This window comes from Phycodurus eques, chromosome 18 (assembly GCF_024500275.1).
Source record: "Phycodurus eques isolate BA_2022a chromosome 18, UOR_Pequ_1.1, whole genome shotgun sequence".
NCBI classification, from domain to species: Eukaryota; Metazoa; Chordata; class Actinopteri; order Syngnathiformes; family Syngnathidae; genus Phycodurus; species Phycodurus eques.
In genome coordinates this window covers 12,613,113-12,630,876 of record NC_084542.1, presented here as the reverse complement: position 1 = coordinate 12,630,876, position 17,764 = coordinate 12,613,113, and the positions used below count along the sequence as shown (strand labels likewise).

Sequence of the window (17,764 nt, the reverse complement as noted above, 5' to 3'; positions counted from 1 at the left end):
TGGGAAAAGATAAAGGAACAAGGCCACGTCTGAACAATTAGTCGGCAGATAGTAGAGTTAATGAGCTGCTCTCGTCGTCGTGTGCGGCGTTTCGGGGGGCTAGACCCCTATATTTACCACTCGAGTGGCACGCGGCCATTAGAATAGGCAGACGGTGCCGCGTGTCCTCGTCTCCCTTATTTTCATTAGGCCCCGATGACTGCAGAATTGATGCGGCCTGAGCCTTATCAAAAGCCACTAATTTCACATTAGCGGCCATTGACTGCCGCCGCTTGATTCGAGGGCTTCGTGACAATTATCACAATCAGTGCGGGGGCCTGAAGCGTTTACGCTATGATTAGTTGATGCAATGGTGTATTAGTGAAAGGATGAGATAGATAGATAGATAGATAGATAGATAGATAGATAGATAGATAGATAGATAGATAGATAGATAGATAGATAGATAGATAGATAGATAGATAGATAGATACAGATGGTGAAAGGTGAGAAGAAAGATTGATAGATTATATATGGATAGCTCGATGATAGATTGATTGACTGATCGATTGATATATATATATATATATATATATATATAGCTGGATGCCTCGATGGATAGACTGTTGATGGATGGATTGATACATGGGTAGTTGGATGAATGAATTAAAGTTTGATATAGTATTCTGAAATCACACAAAACAAATGCAGGTACGCACATGAGTGTTATCTAGCAGGCATATTCAGATTCATAAAATAAATAATAATTTAAAAAAAAAAGCTTTAGTCACGTGATGATGATGATGAAAAGAACCGAAGTACAGTCGTTAATATTAGTATTTAAAATAAAATTATTGTATTATTATTATTATATTGCTATTAATATTATTAGTAGTAGTAGTCGGAGTACATTTTATTTTGTTATGTAAACTTCTGCTCCTGGCTGTCACCGTGGGCTCTCGCGAGATTTTCAACTGTCACATGATCCCCAAACCCGGAAGAGATGGATCCTCTGAGGCAGACGAGCAAACCCAGACGCATTTAAGCTGTCAAACATGCCTCTTTCTCACCACAACGCATTTTTAACCGCGTGGGTGTTGTATGTTTGCGCTGTGGCGTCAAGCGAAGGAGCTAACGCCACACTTTCCGTCTCGGCAGAACCGGCGGCGGCCCCCGTCAGCCTGCTGCTGTCCGCCTTCCCGGACGACTTGGAGGTGAGCGACTACTGCAGCGAGCTGCTGCGCCTCTTTGGCCAACGTTACGTGGCCTATGTCAACTGCCTGGTTCCGGCTGCGCGGCCGGTTAAAGTGTGCCAGAACTGCTTCGGCGCTTACGGCAGCCTGGCGACCACCTACATGAACATCTCCTCAGAGCAGGTACCACAACACAGTTGACTTTGGAACTGCGTGTCTCATCATGAGTCACTAGTCTTGCGATGTTTGCTTCCTACAAGAAGGAAGCAACTCTAAACCTCTGCCTCGGTTAGTTGTTTTTTTTGTTTTTTTGCTGCTAAATGTCTTCAGTTGGGTCCTGGCAATGAGAGCTGCAGGGACAGCTTGTTGCGCAGTGACCGTCTCATGCTGGTTTATCTGCTCTTCGACAACCTGCAGGACCTGTGGACCAAAGCAGCCTGCGACCGTAAGTGAAGAAGTAGTGAAACACTTCATTGCAATGGACATTTACATGCAGTATGACTCGCCCTCCTGCGGTGATGAATCATATGACTTTTCGAGACAAAGCATGTGACTTTTATTAGTTCCGCTCTGCACCCATGATTATTCGATACATCAGACATCTCTTATGTGCATTCTTATTTCGTCTGGAATTTGTGAATTAGAGAAATATGTTCTTGAGGAAAGAGTTGCTCCTTCGTTATTTACGGAGTGGAGGAAACACAACGACCCAGTTCTAGTTCACAGCTGACCATTTATGCAGTTTTACACCACTGTGCTATGTATGGTATGTCAAGGCTGTGTCATGTAGCAATGTGAACTATATCAAGTTTATGAGAGTCACATGAAAGCTGTGTGTGCCCTAACTCGCACGTCAAAACGATCCTTAACGCTTTGTGTTTGCATGACAAGCCGACACGTTGCGCAACACTAATATTAAAACATCATAGAGGGAAAATGAATGCAAAACCACCAGTTGTGCTGTCGAGAGGAGAGTCACATTGCAATCATCATATGAGGTGGAACACAGCGGTCAGCAAACTTTTTAGCGGCACTGACTCTTTGCGTGTGAAGACATTTTTGGTTACTATTTACACAGTGGGCATTAAATTATTATAATTTGTTTTAAAACACCACATTCAGTAGCTACTATTTACACACACCGCCTGTATTCCGACAAGTGTTATGACAGTAACGTTCTTTTTATGATGAATAAAGTTGTAGTTGTCGCACAGTTTTTGTCTGCGCATTCTTGGACATAATAATCTGACGAAGCTTCACTTTGTGTCGCCGCCCTTGTACCTCGCTGTCATTCCGTGTCCCGCTGCCACTAGTATAAATCTATTAAGCTTTTTCGAAATACGTCAACTGTAAGACATTTATTTTCAAGGGCATTGGGGTCATAGGTTGCGCTATATTTGACAGTTTAGGGCGAATAAGGGTTTATTGTAGTTGAGAGTGAATCAACAGCTGGTTGCAGCCATGTAGCGCTCTCCATTTTTGTCCTCAATTGCCTTGACCGATGATGATTAAAACATGATTAATCACCAGTCACTTCTGCACTCTTGACATAATTCTTAATGATTTCTCTTTAAAAAATGAGGCAACTGCTCACTGAAAATGACAGACCTGCCGCTTCTTTCCTGATGTAGATTGTATCAACGACGGATTCCGGAGCCTCACCGATGACACGCTGTACTTCATGTCCATTCTCAACCAAACTCTCACCTGCTTTGAAAGATACCAGCAGGTACTCCCTTGCTTATTAGTGATTCCCACAGATTCATGCTGTAAAGCGGAAGGTTTGCCCTATTTTGTCATGTCTCCACAGGGCAACCACACAGAGCTGTGCAAAAACTGTAAGAGCGCATATAAGGGCCTCAATGAGCTGTACAGCGGAATGGAGAAGAATGGCACCATGTGTATTGACATCGAGGATGGCGTACGTATGCCAGAGAAGCTTTTAAAAACAATATAGTTTTATTTTTGATTTCATATCAGATGGTCTAATGTGTTTAGCACTTTACCATATTGTTCTTTATAATATTTACTTTCTGGAATTATCATATTGATATTTCCAATTCAAAGTAGCTACCGGTAACTTCACGCCAGAATGAAGCGCTTTCCAAACCTTTTCCTTCCTACTACTCCAAATGAACATACCTGCATTATTATACAAAATACGTCCCAGAGAAAGTTGCTGTCGTGACAAGCCAAACAATCAAACTGCACAAAGGTGTTTTTTTTTTTTTTTTTTTTTTTTTAGCCTCGGGATTTGGATGTGATTAACATTTTTCCAAAGTCTTAGCTCTTTTTTTGCTGTTTGTTGCACATTGGGGTGGCGTGGAAGCTGACGGCAGCATTACTGTCTTCACTTTTAATTCCAGTGTTGTGACTTTTAAGTGTCAGCACGTCGTTTGTCTACTTTTGCTAATTACAAATGTTGTATTTCCAAAGCAAGTAACGCCAAAACGGGTGGACCTATTAGGGATATCATGTCATCGTTGTGCTCATCGTGGTCGGCACTTATGTTGGCACTCTGCCTCGTTCTCAGATGAACATGACCCGCAGGCTGTGGAGTAAGAACTTCAAATGTTCCCTTCCCCGGGAGGAGACGGTGCCTGTCATCGCCGTGTCCAGCTTCATGCTCTTTCTGCCCATCATTTTCTACTTGAGCAGCTTCCTTCACTCAGAACAAAAGAAACGCAAGCTCATACACCGTGAGTAACCCGCTTAATTCCCCCATTGTCGCATGCACATATTTTGACAAGAGTTTTTTTAGTCTTTGTGGGCTGGTAAGGTGGGGTGGGGGGTGGGGGGGCACTTTGACTGACTCATGTGATAGTGAAGTTTTGGGCTGGGAGGGGGTGTTGTGGGGTGGGTGACCCTGACTTAAATGCAGACATTTCTTAAAAGATAAGATTTTCATCTTTAAACTTTGTTGTGTCATCCATGGTGGGGCATTCGGGGGGTAGGTCCCCCCCGAAAATCCACTAATAGGTGAATTTGCAAATTCTGAGCCGCGACTATGCGGGGTTCCACTCGACTGTATTTCCCCCCACCCAACTTTTTTATTTTTATAAACGTACCACTGTGTATGGATACAAAAGAAACCACACACACAAAACCAAGACAATTCTCCCCCTTTTTTACATTTCTTTGCAGCCAAGAGAGCAAAGTCGTACGCCTCCAGTCTGATGAACATTCGGGACAAGCGGAGCTGATGGCTGACACCACTGAGGAGTTGACGTTTTCTACTTTTTGGAGGTTTGTGTTGCGGTGACAGCAGGCTGAATTAACCTATCAGTTTTTAGACACGTGCATTATTTTGTCAAACACACTGGAGTTTTCAACGTACATAATTTGACTTTGGTTCAGCAATAGCCCATATCACTTTGTCCTGAACTTTCATGAGACTTTTTGAAGCAGTTGTAACCAAATATATTGTCATTAAATTAAGATATTTAAATTTTTGTGGTGTCAGTGGACTATATTTAGGGATCTCTGTTTATTATTCTTTGGATGAAAGAAAACGCATCTTTGGGGGCCTCAACATGTCCCAAAAAACACCAGTTTTATTAAGTGCTTGTATCATGATCAAAATTGATGCATTTTTTATCATAACGAGGTCCACGGAAAAGTCTCAAGAACCCATTCATGAAATTGAACAGAAAGCCACCTTTTTGGTTTGACGTAGCAAATTCCAAGACTTGTACTTTTTCATCCAAATGAGACCCCAATATGAAGCAGGTATCCCACACAACTGGGCCATGCTAAATTGACAAATGTTTTTTACTACGCCATCTTACGTGGGCTTCCAAGTTCGATGATCATTTTGAGGATTTGCCATGAAAAAGGGGGTGTGAGAGACCGTTCATTGCTACTTGCTGCTTTAATTTACACCGTTACACAGGCAATATGTGCATCATGAATAAGTGTAAAAGAATTTAGCTAACCCTGCTTTATTGGGATATTTTCATTACCTTCTCAGAGAGTAAACCTTGAAACTTTTAAGACAAACTTCAGGCACATGCAGGAGCTAAGTATCTCTGAAAGTGTACAATTTAAAGCTGAGCCAATTCAGAACTTGTTCAGCCTCAGCTGTGCTCTACTGCGTGTTGTTCTAATTAAAAATGTATTCAAAATCAATGCTTCTGAATACGAATCTTAATTATGTAGTTGCACATGTTGCTGCACAAACATCCTTTCGTGTGTGTGTGTGTGTGTGGTCGTGCATTCTCAAATGTAAGTACGTGCTTCAGTTATGGATCGAGAAATGGGTTTTATGTCTGTCATGCATGCCCAGAAGAGAGCCACATACAAAAAGGGAAGTACTCGATGTCCATTAGCGGTGACATGTACTGTATCTGCCGCACGAAGAGGGTGCACATCACTGGCCGTGTTGGCTCAATACAAACACGCAGACATAAGTCATTAGAGCACTCTGAATCATGCTTCCAAAATCAGTCTTTTATGGTTGCATTAAGCTTTTAATGGTCTTTCTTTTTTCTATTTTGTGCCTCTAGTTTAATTCATTTTCAGTTATTTCTTTACGCTCCCATTTGTAAGAGCTGAATTGATGAACATTAAGCACATTCATTTATTTGTTACCTTAAAGGTTTATTGAAGCGGGACAATGCACATGAATAAACATTGCTGTAAATATGCCAGAGTTAGCCAAAAGTCTATTTTCCGTCAGTCGTCTGTGGACAGGTGTTTAAAAAGTCAAATTCAGAGCACAGACTAAGTACCAAAATGTGCAAAGGACAGAACTGAGTAATAATGAACTATTTCTTTACATGATCTTCAAATGAACTGTATGGGCCTGACTTAGTCGAGGTTTGCTCGTGCATTTAACTTTATGCGATACAAACTGTTGTTGTTGTTCTTTTTGGGGAAGCTGGAACAGATTACTGGCATTTCTATACATTTCAATGGGGAAAGATGATTTAAGAGAATTGTTTTGAGTTACAGTCATGGTAAAGGAACGCAATAAACTTGTATCTCAAGGCATCACTGTATGGTTTACTATAGTTAGGTGTGGGACGTCGATATACTAAAATGTCCTTTCCCGCAGCCTCCGTCCGGTGACTGGCGGTGGGGCTTCGGTATTTACGAGGCCGAGGCGCAGGTTTCCGAAAGCCGCTCGTCTTCCACACAGCGGCGGCCCTTGTTCCAGTCTCTCGCATGGGGGTGGGCTTCTCCCTCGTTATTAGCGGCTAATCTACCAACAGGATAAAGATACTCGGCCCAGTAATCTCAGGAGACACACACACACACACACACGCACACACGCGTTGAAACTCCATCGTGGCTTCTTGGTCTTAGAGAGCGCAGCCACCGCGGCCCATCAGCTCGCCGCTAAGAGCATTACGCACACGCCGAGTCATATGAGCCCCTTTCACGGCCAGCGTGCAGCGGGAAAACACGGTGTGCCGCGTGGGGGCCTGCGTGGCTCAACTGTGACAGTTTAAGATTCCCGATAAACTCTGCTGTTTTACCCCTCAGGTTGAAAGTCGAGCAACACCCCTGTGGCACCACGTGGTGCACATTCACTCAATGGGTCAGTTTTTGTTGTTATTTTTTTTGGTTTTGTTTTATGGTTGGATTATACCTACAAAATCTAACGGCATCCAATGCAAGAGCCGTGAATGTGATGAAATGTCTGCTGTATATTTATTGTAATTAAAAAAAAAAAAAAAAAGTCATGATAATGCTGTGATAGCATTTAAAGGATTAAAGTAAATTAGTTGTTAAAATATTTATTCAAATAAATTCAAAGGGAAAATGGTTATACATTGTCTCCGTAAAATATTTATAAAATAAATACAAATGACAAATTATAGCAAACAATATGTGGTTATTATTTAAATCGATTAAATGTAACAATTGACAGGTAAGAACAGGATTAATTCCATTTTCTACATAAAATGTATGATTAAAAAAAAATATATATATATATATTCTTGCACATGCAAAGACTTGGGCTTGTAGGATTAATATAGTACACATAATTATTTCAGTTGATAAAAAAAAATACAAAATCTAGTTATTTAAATACATTAGAAATTATTTTTAATTAAGTCAAAAAGAATTAAATGTTCTTCATAAATATACATTTAAAAGATTATTAATTGAACAAAATATTAATAAAAAAACTGAAATATAAAAATACATACACAACATATATTAATAAAACAATAGGTAAGATCAATGCATACAGTACATCTACCTAAAAAAAAAAAGGTTGCTGTTGTTTTGCATTTTGTTTACTAATGTGTGTATGTAATACATATTTGAAATGTCATTGCAATGAAGATTGCATTAGCCAAGCAGCTGATTGACTTTCGCCGGATTTATTGTTTTGCAATAAAAGGGAAAAGAAAATCCAGAGGCAATAAGGGCCTAATTCCACACACAATAATTTCCCTCCTAATCCACTCACAAACAGATTTGATTTAGTAAAAATTCGGGACTAATGAGCATGATATTACAAAGTGACTCACATCAACCACATCATATTTATTCTGCTTCTATTGCTGGATTTGAATAAAAAAAAAATATATAAAATGTGCTGAGGATTGTGTTCAGGCTTTAGTCGAAACGATGAAAATCACTTGCTGAAGTATTACATTGCATAAACTCCATTAAAATAGCTATTCCATTCACTCCTATTGTTAAAACTTCACGTGACCAATGCAAAGCGTTTGATTTGCCCCAGGATAAACGGGCAAATAAAAAAATAAAAAAAGAAGATATTAACCATTTATGTCTTCTGATGAATGAGAACAAAATACTTGTATTGTGATACAAGGTCATTATAGTGGCCAACAAATGTCATCTCTTGTTGTCCTTGTCTCTTGTGAAATATTATTCTTGTTAAATTCTGTACATTGGACAAGGTCACGGCCTCCTCAATTGCTTTAGAATGTTCTGCAGAACCCTCTTTTCACATAAATGTTCCATAAAATAATACATATTTTGGGGGCTACTTGAAACACACCATTAATGCAACACAGTGGATATTAAAAAAAGTTTACACACCCTTGTTTAAATGGCAGATTTTGATATTTAAAAAATATATATATCCACCAAAACAAATCATTTCACAATTTTACCACCATAACTGTGACCTACAACCTGGACAACTCAATTTGAATTTTGAAGAAATCTTTTGGAAAGTAAAAAAAACAAAAAAAACTAATGTGGTTGCACCCTCTTATGAGACAGATGTATTCAGAATTAACCAAACACATTCAAGCTCATGTTAAATGAGAGTCAGCACACACTTGTCACCTTTTAAAGCGCCTCTGATGAACCCAAAATACATTTGTGCTGTTTTAGTAGGCTTTCCTGACGTTTGTTTTGCTTTCAAGCAGAACCTTGAAAGATTTGCGTTAACACTGACTCCTGTTTGGAACTGATCATAATTCCTTCCACCTTGACTAAGGCCCCAGTTCCAGTTGAAGAAAACATGCCCCAAATCATAATGCTGCCATTATAGTGCTTCACTGTATGTAAAGTTTTCTTTTGGTGATAACTTGTGTTGTTTTTATCAAAATCTCCCAACTGTGTGTACAAAAATGCTATGGTCTGATGAAACCAACATTGAAGTGTTTGGCCTTAATTCCAAAAGGCGTGTTTGGCTCAGACTCAACACTGCCCATCACCAAAAGAACACCTCACCTATAGTCAAGCGTGGTCGTGGAAGCATCCTGATCGGCCGAGTTCTGCGTTTCTTCAACTGGAACTGGCACCTTGGATAAATTGGAAGGAATTATGAACGGTTCCGTATTGCAGTTAGTCTGGCGAAGCCTACTAGAACATCTGAAATGTATTTTGGGTTAATCAGAGGCATGTTAAATGGTGGCAGGTATGTGCTGACTCCTACTTAACCTGCGTTTGAATCTTCTTTGAATGTGATAGGTTAATGCTGAACACAGCCGCATCCCAGTCAAGAGGGTGTGCACACTTGTGCAAGAAAGTGTTAGTCGGAGTTTAGGTCATTATGCAAGCCCTGACCCCCAGCCGCACCCTAAGCCGTCAGTTAGTTAAGTGGCTGTAGGTGACCTTTAGGCCGCTCACCTCTCGACGCCTCAGTGATGAATATGATTCTTTGTTGACTAAGAAGTAAACATTATGCCCCCGGGGCTAGGAATTAGCACACACACACACACACACACACACATATGCACATTACACATGCAGCTCGCACAGAGCATACGAAAGAGTGAATGGGGTGTATTATACACCTACGAAGCGAGTGGTGGTCAAAGTCTGACAATCCCAAGATTATGGCATTATGATAGATTATAGAATCACTCTCTAATGGCCGTCATTCAGTTTGTAATCTCAGCAGCAGCTCTGTGGAGAGAGAGAGACAAAAAAAAAAAAAAGGACCGAGCATTTCAGCCGGTAAGAAAATGAGCCGTCTTATGACAAGTCAGCTGTTGGCGACATCACAGATGCTGGCTCATATGTCAGAAACCTTTGCTACCTAGGGTGGGTGGGGGGCACTTGAGGATAAAGCACCCCCCGCTTTTAGGGCAGGAGCATCTGACCCTTTTGTGAGGTTGTGCGACATCATCTTGACAAGACAGTGAGCATTTGTGCAAGTGGGCTTCTGTTTTTGATCAGGGGCACTTTGAATGTGTGCTTTATTTCAAGGCAATAGCGCCATCTAAGCACAACTCTTGGCCTTACGGGTTCGGCTCCACAGGAAAGTCTTGCCTAACTAACTGGTTTGGATGCTGTGTGGAGCTCCGTTTTATGAAAACGTATCATTTTATAGTTTAGGCCGAGTTCGGATTATGTATGTATGTGTCTAAATGTAAATGCAGTAAATTATTAATCTCTGTTCCTGATAGACCTGATTTGCTGCTGGAAATTTTAATGAGCTGGCATGCAGTTCTGAAAACGATGTTAAATATTATTAAAGATTGTGATTTATCAAATTCATTTGAAATTAAGTTTCATCCATGGTCAAAGGCAAGATTAGAAGGAATATTATGTTTCAGTAGGCACAAATGGAAATATTTGTTCCAGATTTAGAGAAAATGATGAAAATATCAAATCTTATCAGAATCATTATTACATTAATTTGATATTAAGCTTGGCCCATGATCAAAAGTAAAAATTTTTTCTCATAAAAGTAAACCTTTCAGTATCAGTAAGTGGACATATTGTACCAAATTCAGTGAAAATGAATAAATTAAGTTATTTACAGTTATGATTAGTAATCAAGTTTCACCCAAGGTAAAATGCAGGCTACATTTTTAAGTACAATTGGATATTCCAACAAATGGAAATGTATTTCTGAATTTGGTGACAGTTACGAAAGTATGAAATATTATGTGCAAATATTATTACATTAATTTTAAATTAAGTTTTGCCCATGGTCCAAGTTATGTTTTTCTATTACAATTCGACGTTTCGGTTTCAACAAATGGAAATATTTATTTCTGAATTCATTAACAATTACTGAATTGTCAAATATTATTCACAGTTATAATTACTGTTAATTATCTCATAATTGAGTTTGGCTGAAGTTACTTTTTAAAGTAACGTTTGGTGTTCCACTGTCAGCGAATCAAAGAGCAGTATTTGGTCCTGAATTCAATGAAAATGACTAAAATATCAAATATTCTTTCCAATGATGACTATTATTACATTATTTCGAAATTAAGTTTTGCCCAAGATCATATGTAAGTTTTCATTAAAAATGTAATGTTTTTTTTTTTTTACATCAATGTGTGGAAATATTTGGTGCTGAATTCAGTGAAAATGACAAATGAAAGAGTCCTCGCTTTTACTTCAAAATGTATTGTGCTCATATTATCTTATTGTTATTTGAATGTATGTTGTCAGTAACCATATCGCATTCATTTTCTCTTTTTATGATTATGACACCTTTTTTTTCCTTTTTAAACTATTTGGTCTTTGGGAGACTGATTTTCCGAGGTTCCCTGAAGGCAGCCCTGGGTAGCCGTGGCAACACGTCGCAAACGCAGCACTGCGATGCTCTGCTGGAGTCTGCGCACCTTATTACGTCTTCATTCGGTGTCATATTTTTTAAATTGACATATTGGAATGATGGAAGAAGATAAGATGGCTGAGGAGGCGTGTGAAAAGTTGTTTTTTTCTGGAAATGAAGACGCCGAAACCGGGTAACTTGAGCTGTGTTTGTTCGTGGACTTTATTTTAAGCACATAAAATGCGCCGCGTCGTCCATCTGTGTATATATTGTGACGTACTATTCATTTTAAAAAGCCAAGCGTGTTGCACATGTGTTGATATGTAAATGTGGAATGAAATGGCTTTCTGTGACTGTGCACATGGAGAGCGTCCACGCAGGAGAGACTGCCTCGTGGAGAACAACAACAAGCAAAGGTTGGTGAGGTTCCCTTCTATGTGCAATCTTTAATACTGCATATTCGCTGGACATTTCATTAGGGACACGCAGTGGGGGTCCAAACATTTAGTTTTGATTGACACTCTGAGTGGGGGATTAATTAATGTGATTTACTATTTTTTCTTTATTTTATTGTTGTACTTTGTTATTAATATGTTTGTAATGTTATGTCCCTCTCACATGGCTGAACAAGGTAAGCAAAATATTAAAATAATAATTGAAGAATATCTTAAAATATTAAAAACACCTGTCATGTCACGCACAGCAAATAGAAATAACTAAAAATGCAAATAATATAGAAATAGATAATATAAAAATATTATAGAAATAGAAAAAACTAAAAATGCAAATAATCATTATGTATAACTGTAGTACTGTTTTTGTCTCATTTCTTTTATAGTTAAAATTTTGTTTTTAGCCTCTACCCCGTTTATTTAAAATGACAATAATACAAATTATCATTATAGTTATGATTGTTTTTATTTTTGTGTTATTATGCATTTGTGTCAGTAAACCAAATAACCAAAATATGAGAGAGAACTCATGATTTACTCCATACAACTGCAAACGAAACAATAAAATAATTTAGACAGGAATTATTTTTTTTTATTATACTTTCATTAAATCAATTTACAAAATAAAATCAATAAAGAAAACCTCGATAAATTGTGTCTTTTATTTCAGTCGTGCAGCCCTGGGAGAATTTCCAAGCTGGAGAGAGATTTGCTGGCAGTAGTGACTGACATCCAAGCTGCAGCTGACGCCAAAGAATCCAAACGAAGGGAAGAGCTGGAGGAAGCTCGCAGGATACGGTACATTTTTATCTTCCCAGTAGATCTTCCCAATTTCTCATTCTGCCCTTCTCGACTCAGCTCCGAGCTGCTGGAGAAGGACGTCAAGTCCAGCCAGCAGAAGTTTGAGGAGATCACTGCCAGGTGGGCTTTGGCCGAGCAGGTGGTCGTCCCTCATGAGCGGCAAGAAACCTTAAAGTGGCAACAGCTCTTGTGCGCGGAACTCATCGAGGACAAGAGGAAAGTCATCAAAGACCTGCAGCAGGTAAGAAAATGTAAAAACCAGTGTCCAGTTTCCATAGATGAGGATGATGTCGTCATGTTTTGCCCGAGCAGGAGTTGAAGCGTGCAGATCATCGTTACGTGAAAGACTTGAGGAGGCAGGCGGAGGAGTTGGATCTGATGATGCGACGCTCTGAAGAGGTCATCACTACTCTGACGCAGGCCTACAGGGAGGAGCTGGATCACATTGAGGTACACGTACATACTGCACTCGAAACAAACAAAGAAAAATCAAGTCCAAAATGGGCATTGCCTGTATGTAGCCATACTTCACGTAAAATGTTTGTTGAAAGTATCCATGGGCGGGAGGCGGGGGTTCACCCTCAATTGTTTACCGGCCGGTCGGTAGGGAGGTGAGGTAGGAGAAGTAAGGGACGGAGGGAGGGAGGGAGGAAGTAAGAAAGACAGAAAGAAAGAGAGAGAAAGAAAGACTCGAAGTCCCGAGTAAAGTCCATGAATCATGATTGCCGGAACAGGTAAATGGCAAATCTACATCTATATGTCGAATGTAAATGTTTTATAAATGTGTTGTGTATATAAATACTAATGTTTAATCTATATCTAAATGTTAAATCTAAATGTGAAATGTTATAGCTAAATGTTACCGGTGGAACTAAATATTTAGCGAAAATGCTAATCAAAACTGCTGACAGGCGGAAGTACCAAAATAAAAGCTCGACGTCAGAGTGTCTCTAAAGTCCCCCCCAAATAACATAAAAAGCATCTTATCTGGGGAAATGGACTCTTGGACACAGATCATAGTTGTAATATGTACATGAAATAACAAACACGTTTTGAGAAACTTTATTTGACGTGTCCTTTTAGTGTTTAGCCGTCACTTTAAAAACAGCTAGAGGATTTAGGACCCGCGGGAGCCTTGGCCGTCCACCTCCACCGGGTGGCAGGTGCACGTCACTGTCAGGAAGAAAAGTGACTCGCGGAAATTCACCATTTTTTTTAAAACGCTGTTTGAGACTAAATGTGACAAAAATGCTTTTATTTTCAGAGCGAGATGCTTTACAAACTGGCACCCCATACAAACTGCAGTCATGCTAGTTAGCGTAGCATGCACAGGAAGTCCGCTCATCTATTTTCCAGGTTTGATCACGTGACGTTCCGCATACAGTAGATTGGTCAGCACAAGCCACATTCCTGTTATGCATTCCTTCTAGACGACAAAGAACATATATCTGAGAGTATTGTTATATTATCTGCCAACATCACCGTTTGTGTAATAACGTCGATGCTATTCGTTAGCCTTTCGTTTAGTTGGCACATGTACATTACTACTAATAGGACACATACACCTGCTTCATATCAGTATGAAAGCTAAAAGCATTGCTGCCCGTGGGTTTGTTATCACAGGCTATTAACGTGTCACTAATGGTCACCCTTCCTTTATAGAGCATCTATCAGCAGGAGCATGATGTCTTGCTCACAAAAGACCAGACAGAATGGGAGCAGAGCCTCAAGGAGATGTGGGACAAGCAGGTCAGGAGACAAACACTTCTACATTTGCATTTGTCGTACATCAGCTGTGCAGGTAAATGAGCGACGGTGTGCTCGCAGCAAGAGAGGCTGGCGGAGAGGAAAAAGACAGTGGAGGAGTACGAAGCTAAAATTCGCGACCTGATGATGGATCCGGAATATAAGTACGATGCCGAGAGGGCCGAACACTTTGCTGACGTTCAGGTAGGAAGATTAAAAATATTCTTCAAGTTGAGTGTTGCTCTTGGAACAGTTTGGAAAAGGGGGAGACACTTAAGCCACAATGTCAACTTTTTAAAAGGATTTGTTTTTAACTGCAAGAAAGTCTCAAGGCAAAGAACACAAAACTGTAACAAACTTGTATGATTACAGTTTTTGTCAAAGCACACCCAAACAAACTGTACATCTTCAAACATGTCATTTTTAATGTCTGCTGCTTGTGTGGTTACTGTTTAGTCGTAGTAAAGAGTTGACTCTGTCTTTTTTTTTAGGTTCTGGAGAGGGAACATCAGCAAATGCTAGCCGACAGCATGATCAGCAATGTCAACTACATCAAAGACAAGCATGACAGAGAGATTTACAACTTAAGCCACATGAAGAGTAGAATCCTCAGGTGAGTCAAATTATTATTATTATTATTATTATTATTATTATTATTATTATTTCACGATACTGCGCTACCTTGGATACAAGCAGGGGCTCCCTGCCGGCACCCCTAGAGGCCCCCCCAGTTCGACGCCCATGGATGATAGAAGTCCCTTGACTTACGACTTTTTAGACGAGCCGTCGCTTGGCCGATTTTCCATCTTGGAAAATTAGCAGAAATTTGTCACGCTTGGTCTTCAGATCGCCACCGCAAGATGGCGCCAGCAAACTTCACAACATCCACACATTTTATTTATAAATAAAAAAAAAAAAAAGAATTAACATCTGGCCACCATCAAGTCACATTGGTTTCCTTGCAGTGGCAGAACAATATCACTTGGTGACGGTAACTGCACCATTAAGCTGGTATGCCGAACTGCCAATATTCCCCAAAGAGGAAGAAGGACGGGCAATACATTAGATACACTCTAATATTCTGCTTTCTGTGGAAAGAAAATATTATTACTGTGTTTTTATACATTACAGAACAGTTAAGTGCAATTTACCTTGTGAAAACCACCGTTGAAAAAGGAATTTTGGTGTTTTTTTTTTGTGGAGGCTGGAATGTATTCATAGTAACTGAAGCACTTCACACGTTAACTTACAAGTGCCTGAATATATGAGCTTTCCGAATCTACGAGCCATCGCTTGGTCAGTTCGTTTTGCGAGACAAAATTTCAGTGACGGGCGAACTTCAGATACATCGCCGCTCGAGAGAAGTGAAAACAACATCGCCCAATCTGACTTCAGATTCTAATCTCCGTTTGTCCGTGATAGAGGATTGTGCGTTTTGTTTTCCAGTCTGCAGACGGAGATGAAAAACCTGAAGTCCACTTGTGCGAGCACCAAAAAACAGTCAGAGAAGCAGAGCAGTTGTCTGTCCAATGACTACAAACGCAGCATCGAGCAATACCAGTGCGTGCAGCGGAGAATCAGGTGAGATACTTGACACGCACTCTGGAGGCTCGTCTCAATGATGGCGCTGATTTACCAGCTGCATCCCGTCACCCTTCAGGCACTTTGCTGTCGCTGATGCCAGACAATTTGAGGAAACCTGGCGAATGCTTGACAAGGAGGTGAGGCAACAAGCGGAGAAGGCTTTGCTAATTGACTCCATCATTTACAAGCAGCACCTCGGCCTAGCCTGGGCGAGACCTCCAGGGGCCTCCGCCGTGGATCTGTCAGGTCCAGACAACCTTCGGAAACGAGCCGGCCCGGAACACGGCGGGGCTGGGATGGACGAAGCGGCTGCAGCATCGGAGGAGGAGGAGGTGCCCTTGGAGACCATGAAGGAACTCATGGAGCTGCTGTGTGATGAGTTGGTGAGCACGAGACAATGTCATTTCACAGACGTTTTTAGTTTAATTCAATATTATTATTAATGATTTGTTTTCTCATTTATTTTGGCTTTCCGTGAATCTAAATGACAGGACATATGAGCATATTTTCAGTGTCTTTTCTCCATGCACACTCTCAGGACTACCTCACAGAGGACAGACTCCAGCTGTTGGAAACCCTGGGCAAGAAGGAACAGGAATGTTGTGAAGCTGGAGGCTCTTCTCCATGTGTGTTCACATTGACTTTTTTTTTTTTCCATTGATTGCACAGCCTTCATAGACTGTGCTGTGTTTCGATCTGTCAAAGTGCTGCTGGAGTGTATTTTGTTGCTTCTCCCAGGTTTTTGGCATGGAAGAGGAGGATATACCCAAACTGGCTGACTTCCTGCTGAAGTACCAGCAGAGGCAGCCAGCTGAGGTGGTTTGATATCTGAATAATCAAATGACATTGCCTTTTAAACTAATGTTTTTCTTTTTTTAGGGCCGTTCTGCTGGTCCAGTTGAATCCGGTGACAAGTCACAGGAAAGCGCCACCAGCTCTGCGTGTAGTCCTAACCACATCCTACCTGCTCTAAAAGACTTCCTGAAGCATCACAGCCGCTTCAGGTTGGCTAAGAACATCTTCAAATAGTAATCTAATTAGATTAGATTGTATAATATACCAAAAAGCATTAGGAATTATTATGCTTATCTGTTGAAGGAGCCAAGCTTCTGGGCAGCCTCGCTACTGGAGCGCAGACATGTGGGATTCCTCATCGGACGAAGCCTACTGGGAGAGTTTGGCCAGCGTCATCACCGAGGACAAACTCAAAGTGTGGGATGCGGCAGAGATCATACTGAAAAAGCAAATGTAAGTAGCATACATACACATGCAAACATGTGTGCGCAAAACACACATCAAGTCAGCTCCTTCCCGTGTCCTCCAGGACAGTTCTTACTGAGATCTCAGATTGCATCCCTGAAATTAAGAGCCTGGAACAGCAGAATGCAGAACTTCGCAGGCTGCTGCAACGATCTGTCAACCCATGTGTATGAGTATTTGTGTTGCTTAGAATTTGTCTTTTTATGTTGGTGTGAACATAGATAGTATAGACATAGCGACAATAAATGGCCACAAAATTAGGTACAAAATCCTGACACTGTATTGTACCCAAGGTGTAGAAAACGAATGAAATTATACACTGTCTACTGAATATATATATATATATATATATATATATATATATATATATATATATATATATATATATATATATATATATATATATATATACATATATATATATATATATATATATATATATATATATACTGTATACTGTTTTTTTCCCAAATATATACAAAAGAAAAAACTATGTGTAGCATTAGAATATAATGTGCTGCAGAGATTTATCACATGAATGTATTTCAATGGCTTGCTAATTTGTATATATTTTTAAAAATCACCATGATAACTTCATATAGATTTAACTATATTTTGGGGTATTATTAATGTTGTATAATTGTTTGAAGAAATACATCAAAATCATGGACTTTAATGCATTATCCATCCATCCACTGTCTAAACGACTTATCCTCACTGGAGTCTTCAGTTAACCTAGCATGCATGTTTTTGGAATGTGCGAGGAAACCGGAGTACCCAGAGAAAACCCACGCAGG

The 17,764-nt window shown here is 40.0% G+C and overlaps 2 protein-coding genes across 3 annotated transcripts; both read left to right on the top strand.

Annotated features, from left to right (window-relative positions):
• The first annotated feature begins 971 nt into the window (after positions 1-971).
• Positions 972-5,263, top strand: ostm1 (osteoclastogenesis associated transmembrane protein 1). Of its 2 annotated transcripts, none has more exons than XM_061704508.1 (6): positions 972-1,355; positions 1,590-1,617; positions 2,804-2,901; positions 2,983-3,093; positions 3,706-3,871; positions 4,317-5,263. In XM_061704508.1, the coding sequence occupies exons 1-6, from the start codon at positions 1,035-1,037 to the stop codon at positions 4,373-4,375; spliced, it is 783 nt and encodes a 260-aa protein (XP_061560492.1). In that variant the 5' UTR covers positions 972-1,034; the 3' UTR covers positions 4,376-5,263. The 2 variants fall into 2 exon arrangements, with proteins under 2 accessions (XP_061560492.1, XP_061560491.1); XM_061704507.1 differs by having other exon boundaries at positions 1,503-1,617.
• A 5,980-nt stretch (positions 5,264-11,243) lies between these two features.
• On the top strand, positions 11,244-17,212 carry LOC133417169 (dynein regulatory complex protein 1-like). The gene is given in 16 exon segments (XM_061704715.1): positions 11,244-11,317; positions 11,492-11,540; positions 12,247-12,374; positions 12,435-12,618; positions 12,687-12,827; positions 14,040-14,126; positions 14,205-14,327; positions 14,615-14,736; positions 15,570-15,704; positions 15,784-16,090; positions 16,246-16,302; positions 16,304-16,333; positions 16,446-16,523; positions 16,587-16,711; positions 16,806-16,955; positions 17,032-17,212. Coding segments are annotated over 16 exon segments (1,899 nt in total). The 3' UTR covers positions 17,141-17,212.
• The last annotated feature ends 552 nt before the right edge of the window (positions 17,213-17,764 follow it).

What these genes read in the sequence shown, in the direction of transcription:
- ostm1 (XM_061704507.1), top strand. Translation starts at nt 1,035, where the DNA reads ATGCCTCTTTCTCACCACAACGCATTTTTAACCGCGTGGGTGTTGTAT. An exon ending in GACCAAAGCAGCCTGCGACC is followed by an intron (nt 1,618 to 2,803) that starts GTAAGTGAAGAA and finishes TTCCTGATGTAG; the next exon opens with ATTGTATCAACGACGGATTC. An exon ending in GAAACGCAAGCTCATACACC is followed by an intron (nt 3,872 to 4,316) that starts GTGAGTAACCCG and finishes ATTTCTTTGCAG; the next exon opens with CCAAGAGAGCAAAGTCGTAC.